Source organism: Hippocampus zosterae, chromosome 11, assembly GCF_025434085.1.
Source record: "Hippocampus zosterae strain Florida chromosome 11, ASM2543408v3, whole genome shotgun sequence".
NCBI classification, from domain to species: domain Eukaryota; kingdom Metazoa; phylum Chordata; class Actinopteri; order Syngnathiformes; family Syngnathidae; genus Hippocampus; species Hippocampus zosterae.
In genome coordinates this window covers 10,242,823-10,260,654 of record NC_067461.1, presented here as the reverse complement: position 1 = coordinate 10,260,654, position 17,832 = coordinate 10,242,823, and the positions used below count along the sequence as shown (strand labels likewise).

General features: G+C 43.4%; 1 protein-coding gene across 3 annotated transcripts; it reads left to right on the top strand.

Annotated features, from left to right (window-relative positions):
* The first annotated feature begins 509 nt into the window (after window positions 1–509).
* Window positions 510–17,509, top strand: ercc6 (excision repair cross-complementation group 6). 3 transcript variants are annotated; one of them, XM_052079514.1, is made up of 22 exons: window positions 510–622; window positions 2,523–2,701; window positions 2,785–3,004; window positions 3,431–3,551; window positions 3,633–3,747; window positions 4,139–4,814; window positions 5,909–6,040; window positions 6,907–7,065; window positions 7,780–7,915; window positions 8,109–8,279; window positions 8,489–8,665; window positions 9,867–9,983; window positions 10,486–10,581; window positions 11,750–11,968; window positions 12,296–12,406; window positions 13,136–13,255; window positions 13,708–13,802; window positions 13,902–14,047; window positions 14,133–14,576; window positions 14,650–14,818; window positions 14,910–14,988; window positions 16,519–17,509. In XM_052079514.1, exons 2-22 carry the CDS (start codon window positions 2,530–2,532, stop codon window positions 16,966–16,968), a joined length of 4,125 nt encoding a protein of 1,374 aa, XP_051935474.1. In that variant the 5' UTR covers window positions 510–622; window positions 2,523–2,529; the 3' UTR covers window positions 16,969–17,509. The 3 variants fall into 3 exon arrangements, with proteins under 3 accessions (XP_051935474.1, XP_051935475.1, XP_051935472.1); XM_052079515.1 differs by lacking the exon at window positions 510–622 and adding an exon at window positions 629–711; XM_052079512.1 differs by lacking the exon at window positions 510–622 and adding an exon at window positions 1,950–2,146.
* Window positions 17,510–17,832: the final 323 nt, after the last annotated feature.

Here is a 17,832-nt window from a genome sequence, read left to right as displayed (position 1 = left end):
ATCAATTTAGGTTCACAAGCATAGGTTATAGTGCATTTTGGGTTGATTCTTAAATGTAAGACAAAACCTATTCAGCTCATTTTTGGGTGACTGGTGTGATTTTGTACTTATTTGTTTTTAGTGAAAAAATGTCCATGATTTCATCGTTAAATTTGCAATTTTTTTCCTGTTCAAATATTTGGACAGGAAGTGTGGATGTAAGCATAAGCATAACTAATCGAGCCCTAAATCACAATTTATTGTATTTTCGTATATTCCGAGACCGAGGTCAAATCGAGTCCAAGCGGCATCATGACGTTGATGAACATCATTTTAGCCTCACGTGATAAACAGAGATTACATCACATGATTAAATGACAAGAGACCTCTAAAGAGGCTGAGTAAAAACAGTCTTATGTTTACAGTAGTTTTTTTTTTTCGAAGGCATCGCCTCTTTGTTGCTGTCAGTCAACTGGTAAGCGAAATAGAAAACGGTTGTATAGCGTCATCTGTCGGACAAAAAAATAAGCAGAATCCGGACCGCCAGCAGAAGGCGCTGTCGCACAAATCAAAGGTTACTCGACGTTCTTCGGCACCGGAGAATGCTTTGGCAGGACGCAGATGTTGTGTAACTGCACGTTTCGTAAGTATTACCTGTGCTCCTCTTGCTGGCGTATGACATGTTTGCCGTCATTTCATTCATATACTCTTAGCGAGTTCGTCTGTTATACGGTGTGTAGTTCGTTAGTCGTTCGCCTGCTCCCCTGGGCCGAGAAGCCGAGAAGAAGAGGAGCAGCCTAGCCTAGCCCATGTAAACAATGGACTCCGTGAGACGCATACCTACCTGCCAGTTTTGATTAAATTGCAGTCTTAATTGACAAGAGGATTATTTCAACCCAACGTTTCGTGACGCGTACCTTATTTAACATATTGATGAAACGGGAACCCGTCGCCTACGTGGACAGTTAACCGTTACATAGACGTGTTGATTGCTGTCAACACAAGGTGTTCCAAAAGTCTTGGTAACATTTGAAGTCCCCATGTAGGGACGCCACTCGAGCGAAGCGCGACTCAGTAGTCAATAGTCAAGTCAGTTTTACTGTCAAATATGCTCTATGTGGAACATACAGCACAGATGAAATTACTTTCCTCTCTCAACCACAGTGCTAACATGTAATGATAACATTTACGTTTGAATTCAATTAGACATAAATATGTTCAATAAAAATAAATAAACAAATAGCAAGAACAAACAACCAAGGGCACTTGTAATTATTGTATACTGTATTCGTAGTTACTTGTTGTTTTAAGTGCAATAATCGGATGTCAGATGCTGGGGGAGGGACACCGATTGTGGCGGAGGGGACGGGGGACGGGGGGCGGGGGGCGGGGGGGGGGTGGGCAGAACATGGAGTGAGTTTAGTCTCCTGACCGCCTAGTGGAATAAACTGTTTTTGAGCCTGGTGGATTTAGCAGAGAGACATCGCTGCCTCCTCCCCGACGGCATCACGTCGAAGAGGCTGTGAGACGGGTGGGTGGGGTCACCTGCGATCTGGGTGGTTTGGCGGGTCAGACGAGAGTTGTACGTGTCCGCCAGTGGAGGAAGAGAGATACCAATGATCTTCTCACCCGCTCTCACAATGCGCTGCAGACTCTTTCTGCAGGACACAGTGCAAGCGGCGTACCACACGTTGATGCAGCTGGTCAAGATGCTCTCAATGGTGCCTCCATAGAAAGTCTGCATCATAGGGGGCGGGGCTCTTGCGCATCCTCAGTTTGCGGAGGAAGTACAGGCGCTGGTGGGCCTTTTTGGCCAGTGAGGTGGTATTTGAGCTCCAGGGCAGGTCTTCCGCTGTCGGATGATCTTTTCTGTCCAAATATATTTTTCTACTGCAATAGTAGTCTCGTGCATGGCGTCTTCTTTTGCTCCATCAGGGTTTAGCTAGTATATTTATAAAGAGACAAAAATCTCTTTACCCATATCTCCTTAACTATGAATGGTAGTAAGATAAAAGTTGTGCCATTTTAAAGCTAATCACATTAAGCTTTTCGTTTAGGCTATTGTTTTTTTTAAGATTCTTTTCAGACCCATTAATGGCGTTCACTTGAATCATGGACTGTTGATGAAAGGAGCCACCAGAGAGGAAGTCCATAGTGAGATGGCATGGTAAATTCATAACGGATGGGTGCTTATGCTTTAAGCTGAAGGCACGAATAACAGAAGCTGGTGCAACCAGTGACAATGCAATGCTGGGACGCGTTTGGCAAGAATTTGACTAGACTCGGCTTGATGTATGTCGTATGACCAATGGTGCTCACATTGAACATCTTTGAACATTCTATGTAAAAATTGAGATTACAAGCTGTCTGAATTTACCAGATGCGTTTTTATAACCTTAACCGATATATTCAATGTCAAATTGTGCCCAAGACTTTTGGAACACCCTGTATATTACAATGATCAGGTAGCAGAGATAGTTGTTTCATAATTAAAATGTCATGAAAATATGGTAAAGGGTCTGCCTTATCATACGTTGTTACAGCCTCATCATGCCAGTAGATGGGCCAGAGGACCAGGTCCCCTCCTCCCACTCTGGGTTGGCCAGTGTGGCTCTCTGCAGGTCAAGCTCAGAGGAGAATGGGGGGTCAGCAGTTTTATCTCAGGACCCTGAGGCTGCGTCTCCTTGCACAGCTGTCAACGAAGCTGGGGAAGGTAACAGTGGTGCCTACTCTGAGTAATTTTGCTTGGCGCGTTTACTAAAATCATTGGTCATGTTTCAAATTATCATCCACTGTTGTGTCCAGGTGGTAAGAGGTCCGGAGCTTTGGTGCATATTGACCGCCAGCGTATCCAATCAGCTTCTGGGGCTGACGAACTTCTTGGCCTCGGCGTGGCCATCTATGACCAGGATGTCCTGGAGCAAGGTGTCCTGCAGCAGGTGGACGAGGCCATCCAGCAGGCCAGTCAGGCTGCTGCAAAAGCAGAGGCCGAGAAGGAGTACGAATCGGTGCTGGATGATGTCAGGTAAAGAAAATACAAATAATCATTTAAAACGACCAGCGCAACAGTGGGCAAACTCAAATACACACTGTAATAGAATAGCAGTAGTAGTCGAACAAATTAAGAAGCTATGCTGATGGTGTGGCTATTTGGGAATTATTTTCCTTGTAATTTTATTGTGTTGAATGAATTGTGAAATATGTTATACAAACACTGACTCCACCATTAGCTACTTTATTTTTCTTGAGGTGGATGCTCAAATTTGTCCCGGTCATCATCTGTGAGTATCCTGATTAAGGCCATATCTAGCCTATGGGAGCATGATATTTGACCTGCTCTGAAATTCTAAAAACACAGGAAATGTTGTCAAAAATGTTTCACTTTGAACTATAATTATTTTATGACAATTGTATCATATTTTGATTATGATTGTTTCCATTTGACCTCTAGGTCTGTTACGGTATCTCTAAAGCACATCAATAAAATCATTGAGCAGCTATCCCCGTATGCTTCATCGAGTAAAGACATCAGCAGGAAGATTGAATCGGTCAAAAGGCAGAAAGAAAATAAGGTAAGGTTATTAAGATGGTATTTTCACATTAATTTGGTGGTGACCTTACTACTAAAAAGTTTATGTGTGTGTTTGATTCAGGAGAAACAGCTCAAGAAGGTCAGAGCCAAACAGAAGCGACTTCAGGCTATTTTGGGAGGAGAAATTATCCAAAGGTTTGAAGATGAGCTTTTGGCAGAGGATGCAGAAGACACGGGTAAGGTCACTATAACAAATGAACTAAATTCAACTGAAGTGAAGCAAAAAGAAAGAACGAATCTGGGGACAAGTCCAATTGGCGAGTAGAGTATGTTCTATAAAAAGTCAATGTCATTGTTGATTTTACCGCTTATATTTCAACCTTGAATTCTAACTTTGACAAACAAATGCAGGATAAGCCCTTTTAAACCTGCTTATATCCATTATATATTGTTTTTATGCATACACAGAATGTAAAGTGTCGTTCAATGTCGAGGAAATATGTTGACTTGCCCCTAGGAGCTCGTGTGATGTTCCGCTGCAGCAAAATACCCAACTCAGTTGTATTAGTGATCAACGCCTTGATTATCTATCAAGCATTTGGCCAAAACTTGTGTTTGTTGTACCAGAGCCTGGCCCTTCCACGCTGGGCAGCATGCTCATGCCAGCACAGGAGACAGAGTGGGAGGAGCTCATCCGGACAGGTCACATGACACCTTTTGGTACGCGAATCCCACAGACGGAGGAGAAGAAGGAGCCCCGCAAACCGATGCTGGCCGAGAACTCGGCCTTCGATCAGTACCTGGCCGACCAGGCTAAGCTGGCCACTGAAAGGAAGAGGACTCCTCATGCGAAGAAAAGAAGAGGTTCTGCTAAGCATCAACAAGGATCTAAAGGAACCGCTTCGTCTCCCAAGGACAAGAAAATGCGTAAGCGCATGCGAAAGCTCCAGATAACTGCACTGAAGGCTCATCCCAAGGCGAGAACGAAATCTGAGCCACAAGCGCCAAAGCCAAAGAGAAAAACTCCAACAGAAGGTGACGAGGTTGACAGCGATGGCTCCGAGTACCTGCCGAGCGATGAAGGCTTCGATCCAGAACGAGACGCCATGGAGGAAGGCTTTGGTGAAGACGATGACGAATACGAGTTGAAAGCGTACAAGAGGAAGAATGAAGCAAAGGGAAAGAGGCCGGTTAAGAAACAGCAGAGTGATGACCAGTATTCAGATAAAGAGGATGACGACAAAAGCAAAGAGAAGAAATGCAGAGATGACGGCGATGTGGAATATTACAGACAACGGATAAGGTAAAAACTTCACTGCAACAGTTCAATTCCAGTTCCAGAGGGTCCGCCGTTGTTCCGTCGTTTAACAAAGTTTGGCTGCAAGTCTTTTTAGGAAAGTGGCCAATTAACAAGATTGAGCATCTTTAGTTGATAACGCCTCTGGCATAGTGAAAATGTGCTATTGTTATTTGCATGAGTTAGTTGGTTTGTGCTGGCTGCACGGTGCCAGAAAAGAGTTAATCCCAGATGAGATTGGCAGCCGTTTCTTGACGAAGCAAATTCACTCCTTGCTCTTTTCCCCCCCTTCTCGATCTGCCCTAATTATCCTCGTCCATGTTTTTTTTTTTTTTTAAATAAACACACTCACTCACTCTCATGCTCATGCTCATGCTCAGATTAGGGGAAGAGCAGCCCTAATGAGATTTCATATTTATAGCTGCCAAATAAATTGTGTTGGCATGTGTCCTTTCTTTTTCTGCGCTACAATGATTGAATGTCAGTTGAGCAGCACCGGCACGACACGGCACGGCTGGGTGAGGCCGTCCGGCCTTGCCAGCAATGATGTTGTAAGGAGCAGTTTGTAGTGGGGCGGAGGCAGTGAGGTGGCAATGCTGTTGGTGCAGAGGGGGCAGAAAAGTGTAATTAACTGAACCAATGCTTAGTCTTGACTTAATTAGAGCACGAGGTCTCACAGGCCCAGCTAAAGGAGCAGTTTTGTGGCAGGGTGACAGGACCAGGCCCAAATGAAGATGGATTCTTATCCCCTCCACCTCACACCTTTCTGGGGAACTCACACTACTAATTGTCTGTATCAATCTTCATTTGCTGCGTGACGACTCTGCCTCTAACTGCCTTTTGCCGCGCCATTATTAAACCCTTTCTCCTTTACATTTACCTCTTTTTTTCTGTTCAGCTTGCAAATCTTAAGGGACCTAACAAGTTGCCTTCCGCACAACTTTTGTGGGGTCTCCATCCATTTATTAGCTCTTAAAAGCATTATGAATCTGTCTCAGCCTTAATAACAACAGTATCGCTTCCAGACAAGCTCCTTACTCATTAAGTCCCGCGTTTGTTTTCGTACCGCGTCTTCAAGAGTCTGTACTTTTTCCTGCTAGGAGGTGGAAGCGACAGCGTCTTCTAGAAAGGGAGGAGAGGCGGGAGAGAGGTGAGGAGCTGACAGACGACAGTGATGCAGAGTTTGATGAAGGCTTCAAAGTGCCTGGTTTCCTCTGGAAGAAACTTTTCAAGTAAGTTGTGTGGATCCGGATTTAGTCACGAAAAGGATTTTTTTTCATTATAATTACATTCTTTTTATTTCAGTGTCTCAGTTATCCTAAACCTACTGTTAAAGGGATGGCTACAAAAACTTGTTATCTGTATAATGGCATCGTTTGTGATATTTTTGTTACAACTCCTGGAAATAAACTACCGGTACTCAATTGACTAATTAGCCGTGTGGGTAGAACCTGAGTGTGTTCAACTTCCTTTATGTAATATGTTAGAAGTGATAACACCCGCCACTCCCCAAAATACAGTGTTGCCCCGCTGTATTGTGTGTTGCCTACCAACATGGATTTTTTTTTAACTTATTTATTGGGGTTGAAAAGTATCTACTTGCACTTTTCAGCAGTTTATCAAACACTGAAAACAATAAAACACATGAGCACAACCAGCTCATTTGCGCAAGAGCTGTTGTTGGCCACAGCTCACGCTCAGACACTTGCACAGACTCACTCGCCGCCATCATGCACGGCCACCACATCTAAAAATACATAAACTGTTTGGTCTCTATCGTGCAGTTCCAACTCGTGTGGAACAAGTTGGATGGACACCCTGCATTGAACAGAGGTTAACTATATACTGTATGTAATCTGATACTCATAGGAGTCATGCAACGGTTTGAATGGGCAAAATTCCATTTCAAATGACATGTTTTATTTGCATCTGATGCAGAATATTGGGCCCCGATTTAATGATCTCAACATGTTCACACTGTCACATCTCAATCGTACCTATTCTGACCAGTGTGTAATTCATTATATTCTTTTGACCTAAAATAATTGTGCTGCTTGTTTTAAGTTGTGGTTTGCGCATGCGTGTATTGTGTTGTCAGGTACCAGCAGACTGGCGTGCGGTGGTTGTGGGAGCTCCATTGTCAACAGGCAGGAGGTATCCTGGGAGACGAGATGGGTTTGGGTAAAACCATCCAGATCATCGGCTTCCTGGCTGGACTGAGCTACAGCAAACTGAGGACCCGAGGCTCCAACTACAGGTGCACGCACACACAAAGCTTGGCCTGAGACTTTGTGTCTGTATGGTATGAATATTTGATTAGGAGGATTTCTGCTTGAGTGTGCTCATCTGAATTATTTAACGTGTTTCAATTATCGGACTCTTGACTTTGGTCCTGCAGACATCAGAGGATACACTGACACCGTTTGAGTGAGCCTTTTCATGAACACTTAAGTGGAATCTCTGAGTCATGAAATGGCTACGCTGCCGGAGCGGGGCCATAAATCAAATGTATAATACATGGCACAGGAGTGGTGATAATCTGGTTTTACTGCACAAATAACAGTTGTGCATTTGGTAGGCGGAGCTTCCCCATTGGTCAATATTCTGTCTGCTGTAGAAGTCCAAATTGATTGCTCGCAAACTCAATTATGGTCCAATATCAATAGCTTCCACTGATGCTGAGGTTCATACCGGGCCATTAGTGCATCTTTGAGGGTGTGCTTATGTGCACATTTTCTGTAGATTTTCACAGGAGCGAATTTGTAAAACGATCATTTAAGTTAAACATTCTGTTGCCACCTTTTACTTTCTGCCTCACGCAAGCACTTTCCGCTCTCTGGGAATTGCCTTTATTTAGTTTAATTTGGTTTAGGAATTATTACTTTAATTTGCCAATGAAATTTGCTGATATTTCCTGCAGTAATAAACCCTTTGTCCCCCTTGTTGACACATACTCCGCATTTGCTTGCAGGTATGCTGGTTTGGGCCCCACCGTCCTCGTGTGTCCTGCTACGGTCATGCACCAGTGGGTGAAGGAGTTCCACACCTGGTGGCCACCTTTTAGAGTCGCCGTTCTTCATGGAACGGGGTCCTTCAGCAGCAACAAGGTCTGTTTTGTTTCCTTTGGTTATAGTTTTATGGTCGTGTTCACAGATCCTCCTGTGTGAGCTATAAAGTTTTCAATGGAGTCTTATTCCTCTGGGGGGCACTAGAGCACTATTAGTTCCTTATGCCACATAGGAAGGGAGATTCTCTTTAGTAAGATGTTTTTTTGTTTGTTTGTTTTTTTTGCTGTTGTAGGAAAAGTTGATTGCAGAGATAGCATCATGTCACGGCATCCTGATCACCTCATATTCAGCAGTGAGGATCTTGCAGGACACCCTACAACGCTACGACTGGCACTATGTCATCCTGGATGAGGGACACAAAATTAGAAATCCAAATGCCGGAATCACCCTAGCCTGCAAACAGGTGCAGTGTGTCACGCTGAGAGATACATCACCAATTTTGAACCTTGCTTGTCTGCGGTTTTTGCTAAGTTGAAGGTGTTGCCCCTAAATGGTAGCCTTTGGACTGACGTTTGTAGTGCAATACAGTATCTGCATACAGATGTCGCAGAAGATTTTTCTTTCACTCTCATTGACATCTTTTATTTTCCTTCTTTCTCTCTCTTTCTCCAGTTCCGCACCCCTCACAGATTCATCTTGTCTGGCTCCCCCATGCAAAACAATTTGAAGGAGCTCTGGTCTCTATTTGATTTTATCTTTCCTGGAAAACTGGGCACTTTACCCGTCTTCATGGAGCAGTTCTCAGTGCCCATCACTATGGGAGGATACAGCAATGCCTCACCTGTTCAGGTACTGACCTATGAACGGTTGTCGCCTTTACATTTGGTACTCATTGGCCTGACTCCCAGTAAGCATTTAGTGAGCAGATGGTTTGGATGACAAACATGTATTGTAATTCCAAAGACCAGAAAACTTACTATCTGGGGGAAAAAAACTGATATTTTTGTTCAGGGCAGTGGTGATAGCTCTACCTGTATTTCTAGCTTTCTCAAGCATGGTTTCATTTCAAAAGGACTGTCTGCTACATGTTTGACACGTACTGTAAAGAGTTTTAGCACCTTCAATCACTATTTGTATTTGCATGCACATGCTGATTTCAAGAGGACAGCAGAGCCGTAAAGAGCCAAATAATACTGTAGAGCCATGCAAAGAAACTTAAGATCATCCCATGTGTGTACGTGTCTGTTTGTTTTGTGCACAGAGAGAGAGAGGGAGAGAGAGAGGAGTGGAGACCTACATTTTATCCCGTTGTCATTAGTGTCCACTCGTTAATAACCCACTGACTGAATGGATTTAATTATTTAAGATGGCTATCGATGCTTCTTCCGCTGTCGATAATAAAAACCTTTACTAATTATTAATGTTATTAAATGGTCAGAGAAAGCTACGCTCGGCTACTTTGTCCTCTTCTTAAAATTCTCACTGCTCCGTGGGTTGTGTGTGTCTGTGCGTGGCATGTGTGTGTATAACCCTACATGTGTGTAAAAGTACATAAAAGCGTATTGGAGAGGGGGCCACATCTACATGTGGAGATGGGATCCATTACTGAAGCGCGCCTTTATACCCACATGTGAACCCACTCAGCATCATCTACTGCCCTCTCTCACCTCGTCTACACTCCGGCCAAAATTCTCACTGTCTTATCACCCACTCCTGCTGTGACAGGCGGTCTTTTTGATCCCCCTGCGTACCTCCAGTGAGTTAATGTTCCAAAAGGTAACTGGCCTTTAGCATAAGGTGAAGAAGGCCACTTGAGTGGTGTGGGGAGGGTCTCCACTTGTGTCCCCTGAGACAGGCAGCACTCTGCTCAATGGTCAGTGGCTCAGAAAGCTTAGAGGAGGTGATGACAGAGTGAGAGGGGGGCCAAATGACAATCCTGCCTCCAGGAAACATCTCTGCTGACAGGTGTTACCGCTGACTGCATTGGCTGCTCTTTTTAGCTGCATGTCTGTTCTTTTTTTAATGAGCCGGATCACGTGTTCACCTCCAGGTCCAGACGGCGTTCAAGTGTGCATGCGTGCTGAGGGACACCATCAATCCTTACCTCCTTCGAAGAATGAAGGCAGACGTCAAGGCCAACCTCGCCTTACCTGACAAAAATGAGCAGGTATATCTTTCTCATTCAAGCAAACATTAGTTTTTGTTACCGTTTTTATTTTTCGTAATTTTTTTTGAAGTACCCCATACATGATTGAAAAAAATAGTTGAGTAATCTACTAAATTTGGTGGAAAGTGGACTCAAGTATTTAACTGCCTTTGCTAGTGCTTGATCATTGAAAGGGACCACATGTGCAAAGTCTTAATAATTATTCCATGACTTTGCATGGCCTTTCCAGGTGAAGCCAGCTAATAAAGTCCTGCTAAAGTAAAAGGAGCAAATATTCATTAATGTAGCCCAGTCTCTGGTCTGTCCTTGAGTCTGATGCCGCTTGACTCCTCAGTTCACTTCAGCTCATTAAGTCCGTCCCCAGAGACGCTGATGGCTCCAACACGATTCTGCCCATCTAATTTCTCTTCTCACACACACACACCACTTCAGCAAGGTGCTTTAAAGAGGATGTTCACCGCTCATTACACTCTCTGAACACTTGTCCCCTCTATATGCGTAGGTTTTATTTTGCAGGTTAACACAGGAGCAGCGGCAGGTTTATCAGAGCTTCTTAAACTCCAAAGAAGTCTTCCAGATACTCAATGGGGACATGCAGGTGAGCAGAGTAACCAAACTGATTTTATGCGTCGGCTGATTTGATGCATGTTGCATTAAAAAGACACGGAGGGTGCACTTGCGGTCTGGGACATGACTTCCAGGAACACAACAAGCCTTATTCATTATTTAACCCCCTTAACTAATGAATTTAGTTCATCACTTAAAGCCTTTTTTTATGGTTAGAGACTTGGGGTGAAATATTTCTTTTCGTAAACCTACATTTTGGTCAGCTCCATAACAAGCTTACTTTAGTCGTCCTTAAAGATGTGGAGGTTGTACAGATGCTACTCTCGCATTAGCCGGACCCAGGAGAGAATCTCACCCCATTTATCACCACTAACCAAATGGACGTGGTTGGAGAGCCGAGGGTGACCACAGCAGATTGCACATACACACATATTTAGTGGTCACTCCCGAGTCCATTAACCACCATTACTAATGCAGTGACCGCTGTGCCTTCATCAAAATACATGCCCCTAATTGTCCGTAAATAAGTTATGCAACTCATCCCTCTTTGCGTTTATCTGTTTAAAGGTACAGCGCTGTGAAGACGACAACAATGTTTACGCAAGGTTTTTTATAATTAGCTAACATCTTTCTCAAGAATCAATGAGCTTTCAACAGTGCCAATAAAAGAAGAGATCAACCATACAAAAATCTAACTGCTTATAATTGACAATAACCACAAATAGAAATACAAAAATTAAACACTGTATTTTCTCCGAGGTCATCTCTGAAATACACCCCATGCTCCAATTAGTTGCTGGGGCCGCCTAAGACAGATAAATGCCTCCCTGTTTCCATCGACATAAAGTATAGTATAGCTAATAAGTGTAATTACCTCCGATTGTTGCGGAATTGCTCATTCCTGAGTTGTTATATATTGTTTGTTTCATGCTTTGCCCATTAGCCCTCCTTTGCTAATCTAACAAAAGCATCAAAACAAATAAAACAGCTCTCAGACGAACTAAAGTGACCTTACATTATTGTGTGTCCTCTTCAATGCCATGTGTGTCCATGTTTGTTTCAGAACGGACAACAGTGCAAGATCACATTATTCCCAAAAGAGTTGAATTAAAAAAAAAAAAAACATATCGCAACAGCGCCAATCGCAAGCTGTAATTTCAGACAGACTGTTGACCGCAAACAACTTAATTGGTTCTCAGGTTTTCGCGGGCTTGATAGCGCTACGTAAGATGTGCAATCACCCGGACCTTTTCTCTGGCGGCCCGCGCCTGCTGAGGGGGATCACCGAGGAGGAGCTGACTGAAGAGGAGCATTTCGGCTACTGGAAACGCTCGGGCAAGCTGATCGTAGTGGACTCTCTGCTGCGTCTGTGGTTCAAGCAGGGTCACAGAGTCCTGCTCTTCACGCAGTCTCGACAGGTGACCGTCAAGCCGTGTTTATTTATTTATTTTTGTTCAATTAAAAAAAATTAATGTAAATAATTGAACCCTGATGTCATTTGTTTCCTTGGACGATGAATGTAGTTGTAGAATTTTTGAGGGTGCTTATGAGAGGAAGAATGTGAGGCATCTGTTGTCGTAGTCGATACCAATGAGATTAGACCTCAGAGGAAACCTGAGACCCTCCCTGTCGGTATCTGTGTCCATATAATATTAATCTGCTTTAATCCTTTTAGGTATAATCTAAACCCCGACCTCCCCAACCTCCTTTTTGTCCTCCCTGCCAACCGCTCTCTTCCCTCGCAGATGTTGCACATCTTGGAGGTGTTTGTGAGGCAGAACAACTACACGCACCTGAAAATGGACGGCACTACCCCCATAGCTTCCCGACAGCCACTTATCACCCGTTACAACGAGGTACGGATTACTCATCCCTAATGGCGCCGAGTAGTGTTTCCCATGAAAATCCCTTCCTGAGGGACAAAAAGACTTCCGAGGAGCCGTTCTCACCCTGAGGTGGAAACACTAATTGATGGCAAGCTGTTGTTCATGTAGATGCTCTTTACTGCTCAATTTTATATACCTGGATACGTTCATTGAGCAAACGGTTTTATCGTCATTTGTCATAACCAACCTCCAATGTCAAATTGATTAACTGGTAAGAATGACAGCCCCTGCAAATTTTATGGTCAAATGTAGTCAATTATGGGGAACTCAAAATGCATTTAGAGAGAATGTTACTGGTAAGAAGGTGGGCCAGTGAGGTTCTAAAGGAAGATATTCTCCTCCTGGACACAGCATTTGAGTTCAGCTGCACAAGGCAGTATAAGACCTACTCTGCATTTACAAAGATGGACGTGATCAGTTTTGACTAAGATTACTCATACGTTGCCCTTGTGACAAAATATTATGAATGACAAAGAGTGTGTGTTCTGACCAAAATCACACTAATGCACAGAAATAATTTTAAATACTTTTCGTAGTGTCCAGTGTCATCAGTGTAGTCGATCATCACATTATGCGTGTTCCTAATAAAGTGGCCAGTGAATGGTTGATTTGTCTCTATTTTTGAAAAAAGAAATGTGACAATTTTTGCCCAAAGTCCGAATACTACTTTAAACATGTTTTTTGTTTATCCCTCAAAAGGACACATCTATATTTGTCTTCTTGCTGACGACAAAAGTGGGAGGTCTGGGAGTCAATTTGACTGGAGCCAACAGGGTTATTATCTATGACCCCGATTGGAACCCGAGTACTGACACTCAGGTTTGTCATTCTCCTTTTTTCTTTCAATTTCATGAAGTCGTACCATTTGTAGTTTCAAAACATTTTTATTCGGAAAAAATACACCTCAGAAGTCCCAAAACCTAGACTCAATGTCCACTAGTATCTTAGAAGGGATAGATTAACTTTATATCTTTTTGCTTTTTCTTTTACTTTTTTGCCATACATATTCCGAAAGAATAATCAGAATACAATCAAAGAGGAAAATAGACACTCTAAATTACGACCATACCACCAAGGCCCTTGGTGGTGTTGGTTTTATTTTTTACTATTGACTACGGTTGTGGTACAATAAGGCTTTAAAATCAGATCCCTGATTTTCTCGACCAAATTTTGAATGACTGAAGCCACAAAAACATTGCAGAAAAAAATGATACAGACAAATAGGCAAGTGAATCTAATCGATTTCCTGTTTATATTTGTGCGGTCCACAGGCGAGAGAGCGGGCCTGGAGAATTGGTCAGAACAAGCAAGTAACCGTCTACAGACTCCTAACTGCAGGCACCATTGAGGAGAAAATTTACCACAGGTTAGACACTGCCATTCTTTTTCGCATTAATCAATTGCTGTTTGGCTTTTGTACCCATGACACGCTTTAATGTAATGCATTTCTGTTTGCACCATACAGACAAATTTTTAAACAGTTTCTGACCAACCGTGTCCTGAAGGACCCCAAACAACGCCGCTTCTTCAAGTCCAACGACATTTATGAACTTTTCACCTTAGTTGACCCTGATGAGAAGCAGGGCACAGAGACCAGTGCAATATTTGCCGGTATGCATCGTTTTGGGCGTCAGCTGGAGGAGGTTACAACAGATTCCCTGAACGCATTTTTTTTTCTCCCCTGCATTCGTTATAGGTACCGGCTCTGATGTCAAGGCACCTCAAAAATCCGACAGAACGCACCATAGTAAACACTCCAAACCTCAGCCAAATGAAATATATACGAATAATAGACATTCCTTATTAAACAGCTCTGAATCTACATGCACATTATCTCGGGGTACCATAAACGGTACCACGAATGCAGGAAATCATCCGAACGGCACGGATGCAGAGCCGCATTTGTCATGTGCCCAACTAAATATCGACACAGGCCTGAAACGTAGTGAGAAGAGAAAGCACTGCGACTCCAACAAAGTGAAGAGACACAAAAGTAAGAAGCGTAAACGTGAAAAGGACGCTCGCTTCGAGGGACAACGCATCTCACACTTAGTGAAGAAGAGAGAGTACAAGAGGATGGACGCCGAAGACCGGAACAAATCCGACGATTACGTTTTGTCAAAGCTCTTTAAAAAATCTGGTACGAGCTCAGCTTTATTTGACAAGTCTCGAGCTTTTCCGTGCAGATGCGTATTACAGTCGTGTCGTCTCAGGAATCCACAGCGTGATGCAGCACGACTCCATCATCGAGTCCTCCAATCCAGACTACGTCCTGGTGGAGGCCGAAGCTGACAAGGTGGCCAAGGATGCCCTGAAAGCCCTCAAAGTGTCTCGCCAGCGGTGCAGACTGGCCGGTAGTCGAGCCCCCCCGCCGCCCGCACGGTACGCACACTCAGTCGGACATCATGAATTCCAGATGCTTGCTCGTTATGTGACCTACCCGCCTCACTCTGGCCCGCCTTTTACTCTCCAGGAAACGCTTTGGGCAAAAGAAGAATTCGCTCTTGGTCGGACCATCTGTGCACACGCTCCCCAATTCGAGCAAATGCAAGGTAACTCGAGTGTTTTTCATGAGGGGTCATTTTTAGGGTCCGTATCATTGTACCTTGAGGGCAGCCTTAGATTTTGGATCATCACAGATGTGTGACGGTCCAAAATGTTATTACCCTTTATTACCCTTTGATTTTGAAGGGTAATGTTGTAAGATGAGTTTGAAATATTTGGGGATCAAACTTTATAGTACCGGTATATTTGCAATTCCAACCAGTGGTTCTTAGTGTGCCACGAGTAGTCAGGCTCACTCTTGTGTTACTTGGCCCAAATACAATTCAGTTGTGTTTAATTTTCTTTCAATGTTGTATTGATTTGCAAAACTGTTATTTTCCTGGAAACTTTAGACCAGGGGTCCCCAACCGCCGGTCCACGGACCGGTACCGGTCCACATGGCATTTGGTACTGGGCCGCACAGAAAGAACTTGCCTTATTTCTGTTTTATTTATTTCGGAATACGAAAGATGTTTTATTTTGAAAAATTACCGGATTCTCCGTTACATCCGTCTGTATCACGCTTGACTGACGTCAAGCCACGCTTTTCGGTCACGTGACCGATGACGCTCAAAAACAAAACGCTGAAGCCCACAAAATGAGTAAAAAAGCTGCTTGGAGATCGCAAATGACGGCGGCCTTAAAAGTACGTTTGAGACAACTTGGTTCAAGTTATGGCTAAATACTCTGAGATCGCCACAATAGCACTGTTGCTCTTTCCGACATCCTGCCTGTGTGAAGTGGGGAGTTTCTGCAGCAACGGCGGCTAAAACAAAATTACGAAATTGATTGGACATAAACCACACATTTGAGGTGTCATTGTCTCCTATTACCCCGAGATGGGACTGTTTGATTGCAGAAAATCAAGCTCGGCGCTGTGGTGAGTCGTCATTTTCATGCACTTTGAATTTGCGTTGTATCGTATTTTGAAGGCATTAAACATTACCATAGCAATAAGAGTGTTGCGACCAGATTAGACGCTCCTTGTGTTTATTATTATATTTCGAAAACACCACAGTTTTCATGCAGCTCATACCATATTATTTTGTTGTATTATTTGGTGTATTCGCCACACCTTAAATGCCGGTCCATGAAAATATTGTCTGACTCTGTCCGTGGGACAAAAAAGGTTGGGGACCCCTGCTTTAGACCTTTAATACTACTACTACTACTACTATATTTTAATGTTAGTCATACAGTGGTGCCTTTTTTTAAAACATGGAACTTGGTGTAAAAGGTTTGAAAACTACTTTAACAAAACTGCCTTAGCAAAGTTAGCTATCTTAGCATCAGCACACAATGTAAAACGCCATAGACAGGCTAACAAATAGTATCAATGTGTTGGTGATATAACCCTGTCAACAACAGATTTTTGAAGAAAAAATTGGCAAAAGCAGATGTAGGCTGACAATAATGTATAGCATTCACAGGCATACATTTTTTACCTGCAGTAAAAAAAAAATCGAGGGTTCACTAATTGCAGCCTCAGTAGCGGTTAATTAAATTTCACAATGTTAATGTGTGTGATTCTCTGTCAGGATGCTGCTATCATAACAAAGACACAGTCAAAGAAGCTTGATTCAGGGGCTCATTTCAGCGGGGAAGTAGCCGAAAGTGATTTGAGCTCAGCCCCTCCCTCCTCATGCACACTGCTGGCCCGCATGAGAGAGCGCAACCACCTCAGCCTTCCCTCCCGGAGCCAAAGAGAGGAACAAGAAGACAACGAGGGAGAAGAGGACGGGGCCGGCAGCTCGCGTCCTGCTCCGAACACCGAGTTTGACGAGCTGCTGGCAGACCTGCGCAACTTTGTGGCCTTCCAGGCGCGAGTGGACGGGCAGGCCAGCACGCAGGAATTGCTGGAGTACTTCACACCCAGACTGAGCGTCAAGCAGTCGCCCGTCTTCCGAGAACTGCTCAGGAGCATCTGCGACTTCCAGCGCGGTTCTGGAGAGGAGGGCCTGTGGAGGCTTAAGGAGGAATTGCGCTGAAAGCTAAGACAACGGCAACCTCCTCAAATATTCCCATACAGCGGAACCTCAAAAGTTGACCATAATCCTCGATGAGACGTTTCAAGGCATAATAGTCACCAAATGCTCAGCTGCATTCCTAACTAGATGCGTTGTTCATATTTGGATATTGTACTGTACCTTTTATAGGTTTTTTTTTCCTTAACTAGTTTGACACACCTCAAAGTCATTCACTTACTTTTGACTTTTTGTATGCAAATTGCAATGCACAAACAAGCGGACAACATCATCTCAGTCAATCATCCTCTACTCTTGTACAATGTGCGGAATCCACTCCAGTGCCTGTTTGAGCACTTCTGCCAATTGTCTCATTTATTCTATTTATCTGATGCTTCTTCTTGAATACATCCAAGCGCTTTTGATACTGTCAGTTTACTCACATTTGTGCTACAGTCATTACCTCAAATGTTCACAGTAATGGTGAATATGTGCTTTTATGATCCGAACTAGTCAAGTGTCATAATTTTGAAAAGAAATGGAATGTGCAATAATAAACCTTTTTTTATAAGCTATCTTATTTTGCTCATGGTTTGTTTTCATTGGACGTTTGAACACAATCTAGTTCTGCTTGACATCCGATGTTTTAAAAACGAGTGGAAAACATTTGAACACGGTATGGATCAAGAACAGGATTGTAGACAGCGTGATGCTGTCACCCGGAGGCATTTTATAAGTATTGCTGTAATTAATGTTTATCAGTAGCCTCATAATAGCCTATTTTTGTTTGTTTGTTTTTTTAAATGTACCGTAGGTTCTTAATCATCCAGGACATGCTAATCCACAAAAGGTTTTATTGAGGCAACTGGACTCTTTGTTTGGTGAATT